This window comes from Engystomops pustulosus, chromosome 4 (assembly GCF_040894005.1).
Source record: "Engystomops pustulosus chromosome 4, aEngPut4.maternal, whole genome shotgun sequence".
In the NCBI taxonomy this organism is placed as follows: domain Eukaryota; kingdom Metazoa; phylum Chordata; class Amphibia; order Anura; family Leptodactylidae; genus Engystomops; species Engystomops pustulosus.
The window spans coordinates 75,956,959-75,965,570 of record NC_092414.1 but is presented as its reverse complement, the minus strand read 5'-3'; the positions used below and the strand labels follow the sequence as shown (position 1 = coordinate 75,965,570).

At 44.0% G+C, this 8,612-nt stretch overlaps 1 protein-coding gene across 1 annotated transcript in view; it reads left to right on the top strand.

The window, feature by feature from the left end:
- The first annotated feature begins 255 nt into the window (after positions 1-255).
- SLC5A8 (solute carrier family 5 member 8) overlaps positions 256-8,612 on the top strand; it is a 48,607-nt gene continuing 40,250 nt past the window's right edge. Inside the window, exon 1 of the mRNA XM_072146362.1 lies at positions 256-668. Coding sequence (XP_072002463.1) covers positions 318-668 — 351 coding nt within the window. The 5' untranslated portion in view covers positions 256-317. The remainder of the gene's footprint in view (positions 669-8,612) is intronic.

Sequence of the window (8,612 nt, the reverse complement as noted above, 5' to 3'; positions counted from 1 at the left end):
GAGTACAACTGAGCTATATGTGAATCAGTATATTTGTATTGGTATCATGCATATATTGTGTAAGATATTGCTTATTTAAGCTAACGCAAATATTTTTAATTGACTTCATAGTCATTGTATCTGATTTGTTCCACCCCATTTTATATCTTATTAAACTCATTTGGCCTAATTTCCCTCTGGCAATTGCGTCAAAGTTGGCACCTGCTGAAGTGTAACCCAGCCTACCCGGTTTATTGTAATATTTAAACCTGTTCTTCTGTATACTTAACACATACTGATTGAGCACATAATAGTAGACAAGTCTATGTGAAGAAACCATGGCTTCCTCCTCAGAAATAGGACTTTTTTCACCTTGGGATTATGTTGTGTTTGCAGCAGTTTTGTTGATTTCAGCAGGTATTGGGATCTATTATGCCTTTGCAGGACGTGGAAAGACCACTTCAAAGGAATTTCTAACAGGAGGAAGAAGTATGACAGCGTTGCCAGTGGCTCTGTCCCTCACTGCCAGCTTCATGTCTGCAGTGACCATCCTTGGAACTCCTGCAGATGTTTATCGCTTTGGAGCAATGTATGGTATCTTTGCTATAACATACGCACTGGTAGTGATTATTTGTGCCGAAATCTTCCTCCCTGTGTTCTACAGGCTTAATATAGCCAGTACGTACGAGGTATGTCTAGTCTGTATAATTTACAGCAATGTATTATTTTATGTATTCCAATGGCATTATTTGTGTAATAGTTTCCACATATGAATGTATTATATTTATAAAGAGAAACAAAAGTAGGATGTTAAGAAATGATTAAACAGTGCTTGGAGGACACATTTTAATAATATAAACTTTCCAGGTTCCTTTCTAACCCAGATGGCATGATGGGAAAGTAAATTAGGAATAATTAGAATTTCACAGTCATGTTCAGCGCTGTTATACTGAGGATTATATAATTATTCCTTTAACTTCTTATCTCTTCCATTTACAACTCCAAAACTTTTGACCCCATTCTAACCATTCCCCTGTCCCTACAGTACCTCGACCTGGTCACAAAATTTTGAATCAATTAACTCTTACATCATGCTCAACAATTAACTCTTATCAGTTTAAGTGCAGCCAAACTTGTATAGTCATTTTATTAACTACGTGTCTCTCAATTTTTTTAATCTCTTAAAGGACATCTACCACCAGGATGAAAGATTGTAAACCAAGCACACTGACATACTTGTGTGTGCACCCTCTGACATGATCTGCTCTTCTTTTAGTTTCTTATGTACTGGATTTTATTTTTTAAAAAAGGCTTTTAACCCCTTTGCGCACCTTGACGTGACTCTACGTCATAGGATGCGGGTCTTTCCCGCACCTAGACGTAGAGTCACGTCACAACTTTAAAGTGTCACTGTCACTCGTGACAGTGACACAGACCCGCGATCTCGGCGCCGGCCGCCGGGTCCGGTATCCTAGTAACCGGCAAGGGACCTATCACAGCGGTCCCTTGCCGGCGATCGCTCTGATTGGCCGATCTGTATAGAATGGCCAATCAGACAGCGATCACGTGTCAAGAGGAGGACAGAGGAGGGCTGCAAGCTCCATTCTCCTCATTCAGCGTTGTGAAGTGAAGAGAACGGAGCCTGTGTCCTTCTGCTGTCCCCTCATAGTCAAAATCCACCATTTTAACCCTTTGATCACAGCTGCCCCTCTGTGATCATCCCCCATAACTCCCACACTATTAGGGAGTTCCCAGTTTCTTTTTTTTTTTGTCAAAAAAACTAAAAAAAAAAAAAAAAAGTCAGTGTTAGTTAGTATCAGTGTCAGTCAGTGTCAGTTAGTGTCCGTCAGCGTCCGTCAGAGTCAGTGAGCGTCCGTCAGAGTCAGTGAGCGTCCGTCAGAGTCAGTGAGCGTCCGTCAGAGTCAGTGAGCGTCCGTCAGAGTCAGTGAGCGTCCGTCAGAGTCAGTGAGCGTCCGTCAGAGTCAGTGAGCGTCCGTCAGAGTTCAGTTTCTTTGTTCTTTGTCAAAAAAACTAAAAAAAAAAAAAAAAGTCAGTGTTAGTTAGTATCAGTGTCAGTCAGTGTCAGTTAGTGTCCGTCAGAGTCAGTGAGCGTCCGTCAGAGTCAGTGAGCGTCCGTCAGAGTCAGTGAGCGTCCGTCAGAGTCAGTGAGCGTCCGTCAGAGTCAGTGAGCGTCCGTCAGAGTCAGTGAGCGTCCGTCAGAGTCAGTGAGCGTCCGTCAGAGTCAGTGAGCGTCCGTCAGAGTCAGTGAGCGTCCGTCAGAGTCAGTGAGCGTCCGTCAGAGTTCAGTTTCTTTGTTCTTTGTCAAAAAAACTAAAAAAAAAAAAAAAAGTCAGTGTTAGTTAGTATCAGTGTCAGTCAGTGTCAGTTAGTGTCCGTCAGAGTCAGTGAGCGTCCGTCAGAGTCAGTGAGCGTCCGTCAGAGTCAGTGAGCGTCCGTCAGAGTCAGTGAGCGTCCGTCAGAGTCAGTGAGCGTCCGTCAGAGTCAGTGAGCGTCCGTCAGAGTCAGTGAGCGTCCGTCAGAGTCAGTGAGCGTCCGTCACAGTCAGTGAGCGTCCGTCACAGTCAGTGAGCGTCCGTCACAGTCAGTGAGCGTCCGTCACAGTCAGTCAGCGTCCGTCACAGTCAGTCAGCGTCCGTCACAGTCAGTCAGTGTCCGTGACAGTCAGCGTCCGCCACAGTCAGCGTCCGCCACAGTCAGTCAGCGTCCGCCACTGTCAGTCAGCGTCCGCCACAGCCAGAGAGCTTCCGTCACAGCCAGTGAGCGTCCGTCACAGCCAGTTTCAGTGTCAGCGTCCGTCAGAGTCTCCTAATCTAAGGGAGCTTCAGTTTCTTTGTTCTTTGTCAAAAAAACTTATACATAAAAAAATTTAAAAAAAGTCAGTGTTAGTGTTATAATCAATTAGTGTCAGTCAGCGTCCGTCACAGTCAGTGAGCGTCCGTCAGAGTCAGTGAGCGTCCGTCAGAGTCAGTGAGCGTCCGTCAGAGTCAGTGAGCGTCCGTCACAGTCAGTCAGCGTCCGTCACAGTCAGTCAGTGTCCGTGACAGTCAGCGTCCGCCACAGTCAGCGTCCGCCACAGTCAGTCAGCGTCCGCCACTGTCAGTCAGCGTCCGCCACAGCCAGAGAGCTTCCGTCACAGCCAGTGAGCGTCCGTCACAGCCAGTTTCAGTGTCAGCGTCCGTCAGAGTCTCCTAATCTAAGGGAGCTTCAGTTTCTTTGTTCTTTGTCAAAAAAACTTATACATAAAAAAATTTAAAAAAAGTCAGTGTTAGTGTTATAATCAATTAGTGTCAGTCAGCGTCCGTCAGAGTCAGTGAGCGTCCGTCAGAGTCAGTGAGCGTCCGTCAGAGTCAGTGAGCGTCCGTCAGAGTCAGTGAGCGTCCGTCAGAGTCAGTGAGCGTCCGTCAGAGTTCAGTTTCTTTGTTCTTTGTCAAAAAAACTTATACATTAAAAAATTTAAAAAAAGTCAGTGTTAGTGTTATAATCAATTAGTGTCAGTCAGCGTCCGTCACAGTCAGTCAGCGTCCGTCACAGTCAGTCAGCGTCCGTGACAGTCAGCGCTCGCCACAGTCAGTCAGCGTCCGCCACAGTCAGTCAGCGTCCGTCACCGTCAGTCAGCGTCCGCCACAGTCAGTCAGCGTCCGCCACAGCCAGAGAGCTTCCGTCACAGCCAGTGAGCGTCCGTCACAGCCAGTTTCAGTGTCAGCGTCCGTCAGAGTCTCCTAATCTAAGGGAGCTTCAGTTTCTTTGTTCTTTGTCAAAAAAACTTATACATAAAAAAATTTTCAAAAAGTCAGTGTTAGTGTTATAATCAATTAGTGTCAGTCAGCGTCCGTCACAGTCAGTCAGCATCCGTCCAGTCAGTCAGTGTCCGTGACAGTCAGCGTCCGCCACAGTCAGTCAGCGTCCGCCACAGTCAGTGAGCGTCCGCCACAGTCAGTGAGCGTCCGCCACAGCCAGTTTCAGTGTCAGCGTCCGTCAGAGTCTCCTAATCTAAGGGAGCTTCAGTTTCTTTGTTCTTTGTCAGTCAGCGTCCGCCACAGTCAGTCAGCGTCCGCCACAGTCAGTCAGCGTCCGCCACAGTCAGTCAGCGTCCGCCACAGTCAGTCAGCGTCCGCCACAGTCAGTCAGCGTCCGCCACAGCCAGTCAGTGTCCGTCACAGCCAGTTTCAGTGTCAGCGAGAGTCCAACAGCGTTATTCACTGTCAGACTGACAGTTTTGAACAGTGACAGTTCATCTGTGTCCACCAGCAGCAGTCAGTGTCACTGTAACGATTGTTACATTTGCAAGTAAATTACAATACACATTGTTACAGTTTCAAATAAAGTGCATTAGACAAAATGACACAAAGAACATACAGTGCTGAGGAGGCGTATGCTATGTTAGCCTCAGATACAGAATCAGCGAGTGAGGGAGGCTCAGAATTTGTTCTGTCCTCCTCTTCTTCTTCCTCATCTGATAATGAAGAACCTCCTCGCAGGGTTAGGAGGGCCATAACTCCAGTTTTACCTCCACCTCCAGAAAGTAACTGGTTTTCCACAACCTCCTATGTCCCCCAAGTACTTGACTTTACCGCTGTTCCAGGAGCCCAAGTACAAACAGCAGGGTTATCTGAAATTGGCCATTTCAAATTATTTTTTACAGATGACCTGCTGGACTTGATTGTTGAGCAAACCAACTTATATGCCCAGCAATTTTTAGAAACTAACCCCAATTCATTTTATGCCAGGCCATATAGATGGTATCCAACCACTAGAGAAGAAATTAAAAAATTTTGGGCATTAGTGCTAAATATGGGCCTTACAAAAAAACCATCAGTAAGGGACTATTGGTCTAAAGATCTCTTACATCATACCCCCTTGTATGGATCAACAATGCCCAGGGCTCGCTTTGAGGCCGTCCAAAAATTTCTCCATTTTGCAGACAATTCCCAATGCCCCCCCCCAAATGACCCCAGTTTTGACAGACTGTATAAGATTCGGCCCCTGATTAAATTTCTAAGCCACAAATTCTCTTCCCTATACACCCCAAAAAGAGAGATTTCGGTGGATGAGTCCCTTGTGCACTTCAAGGGGAGAATAAAGTTTAGGCAATATTTGCCTAACAAACGTGCCAGATATGGCATAAAGATTTACAAAATGTGTGAGTCCGAAACAGGCTACACTCACACATTTCGGATCTATGAGGGAAGGGACAGTCAAATTCAGCCCCCTGATTGTCCTCCATCCCTCACAATAACTGGGAAGATTGCCTGGGACCTCCTGCATTCAGTGTTTGACAAGGGGTACCACGTGTACCTTGATAACTGGTACACAAGTGTGGCCTTGTTTCAGTGCCTGGCTGAGAAAAAAACACTTGCATGTGGGACGATCCGCAGGAATCAGAGGCACCTTCCCAAGACCCTAATAAGCCAAACCCTGCAGGTTGGGGAGAGCAGAGCACTTCACAGTGATGGGGTCCTCTTTTTAAAATTTAGGGACAAAAAAGAAGTATTTATGCTATCTAGCATTCATGATGCCAGCAGCTCCCTTGTCCCTGTCCGCGGAACAGCAGAACCTATCTCAAGACCACTATGCATTCAGCATTACAATAAATTTATGGGGGGAGTGGACATGTCTGACCAGATCCTCAAACCGTACAATGCCATGCGGAAATGTAAAATATGGTACAAAAAGCTGGCAGTATATTTTATCCAAACGGCATTGTACAACTCCTATGTCATCTTTAGGAGCACTGGTCACCAGGGATCATACCTGGAATACCAGGAGAAGGTAATTAAATGTCTTCTCTTTGGTGATAATGCGGCAGAGGGAGGAGAAAGTTCTGCCTCTGCGACTGCTGTCTGCAGAATTGTTCCTGGGCAGCACTTTCCTGGAGTAGTGCCCCCCACTGCAAAAAAAAGTCACCCCCAGAAAAGATGTGTTGTCTGCTTCAAAAATGGCAAACGCAAAGACACAACATATCAGTGCGACACATGTCCCTCCCACCCTGGTCTTTGTATTAAAAACTGCTTCCGCATTTACCACACATCCCTGGACTTATAAATTTCTTTTTTACCTGTTTTCTTTTTTTTTATTTGAATACTCTGAACCCCTAATCTCGTCCACCTCCATAATTCCCATTATACCCCTAGATGAATACCAAGTAAATGAAGGCCTCAGAATCCTTGTGGCGTTCTATCACTTCCAGGCCTTGCCATGTGTCCAGGCAGTATATAAAGGTTTATTTTATGAAAGCAGGGGAAATAACCTTATAAATGTCAGAGTATATTTTTCCACATTTTTGCTGTTGCATGAAAATGATGTACTAAGTGGACATTTTTGATAAAAAATGTGTTTCAATATTTCAGATATTCACCACATCTGTTCCAAAAAAACAAGATAACAATACAACCGTATATACAAAACCCCTTAAAAAATATTTAGTGTGGTCTTTTATAAAACAGAGGTACTTATGGCTATAAGGGCCTATGTAAATCAAACTGGGACCTGCAAAACCTATAGGGAAATAGCCCTAAAAGCTTCAAAATCCTTGCATTGTCCTATCACTTGCAGGCCCTGCCATATGTCCAGTGAACATATTTATGCCACTTTGGGGGTATTTCTGAACTCAGGAGAAACAGCACTATAAAAATTAAGCCCATTTGTTTCACTTTCATGCTCTGCATCTGACAAATCTGTCCTATAAATGCTGAATTTGTGAAAAATGGCACAAAATTTTTTTTCACGCTACATTTCAACAAAAAACTGTAAAACAACCATAGCATCAAAAGGCTGATCATAACCATAAATACATTCTTGCAGGGGTGTAGTTTCAAAAATGGTGTCATTTGTGCGGGGTTTCCATCATTCTGGGGGTCCACGGTCTCTTTGAACATTACTTGGGGCTGGTGAATCAATCATTCAAATATTGGTCTTTGAACGCCTCAGGTTGCTGCTTCACTTGCAGGCCCTGCCGTATGTCCAGAGAACATATTTATGCCACTTTGGGGGTATTTCTGAACTCAGGAGAAACAGCACTATAAAAATTAAGCCCATTTGTTTCACTTTCATGCTCTGCATCTGACAAATCTGTCCTATAAATGCTGAATTTGTGAAAAATGGCACAAAATTTTTTTTCACGCTACATTTCAACAAAAAACTGTAAAACAACCATAGCATCAAAAGGCTGATCATAACCATAAATACATTCTTGCAGGGGTGTAGTTTCAAAAATGGTGTCATTTGTGGGGGGTTTCCATCATTCTGGGGGTCCACGGTCTCTTTGAACATTACTTGGGGCTGGTGAATCAATCATTCAAATATTGGTCTTTGAACGCCTCAGGTTGCTGCTTCACTTGCAGGCCCTGCCGTATGTCCAGTGAACATATTTATGCCACTTTGGGGGTATTTCTGAACTCAGGAGAAACAGCACTATAAAAATTAAGCCCATTTGTTTCACTTTCATGCTCTGCATCTGACAAATCTGTCCTATAATTGCTGAATTTGTGAAAAATGGCACAAAATTTTTTTTCACGCTACATTTCAACAAAAAACTGTAAAACAACCATAGCATCAAAAGGCTTATCATAACCATAAATACATTCTTGCAGGGGTGTAGTTTCAAAAATGGTGTCATTTGTGGGGGGTTTCCATCATTCTGGGGGTCCACGGTCTCTTTGAACATTACTTGGGGCTGGTGAATCAATCATTCAAATATTGGTCTTTGAACGCCTCAGGTTGCTGCTTCACTTGCAGGCCCTGCCGTATGTCCAGTGAACATATTTATGCCACTTTGGGGGTATTTCTGAACTCAGGAGAAACAGCACTATAAAAATTAAGCCCATTTGTTTCACTTTCATGCTCTGCATCTGACAAATCTGTCCTATAATTGCTGAATTTGTGAAAAATGGCACAAAATTTTTTTTCACGCTACATTTCAACAAAAAACTGTAAAACAACCATAGCATCAAAAGGCTTATCATAACCATAAATACATTCTTGCAGGGGTGTAGTTTCAAAAATGGTGTCATTTGTGGGGGGTTTCCATCATTCTGGGGGTCCACGGTCTCTTTGAACATTACTTGGGGCTGGTGAATCAATCATTCAAATATTGGTCTTTGAACGCCTCAGGTTGCTGCTTCACTTGCAGGCCCTGCCGTATGTCCAGTGAACATATTTATGCCACTTTGGGGGTATTTCTGAACTCAGGAGAAACAGCATTATAAAAATTAAGCCCATTTGTTTCACTTTCATGCTCTGCATCTGACAAATCTGTCCTATAAATGCTGAATTTGTGAAAAATGGCACAAAATTTTTTTTCACGCTACATTTCAACAAAAAACTGTAAAACAACCATAGCATCAAAAGGCTGATCATAACCATAAATACATTCTTGCAGGGGTGTAGTTTCAAAAATGGTGTCATTTGTGGGGGGTTTCCATCATTCTGGGGGTCCACGGTCTCTTTGAACATTACTTGGGGCTGGTGAATCAATCATTCAAATATTGGTCTTTGAACGCCTCAGGTTGCTGCTTCACTTGCAGGCCCTGCCGTATGTCCAGTGAACATATTTATGCCACTTTGGGGGTATTTCTGAACTCAGGAGAAACAGCACTATAAAAATTAAGCCCATT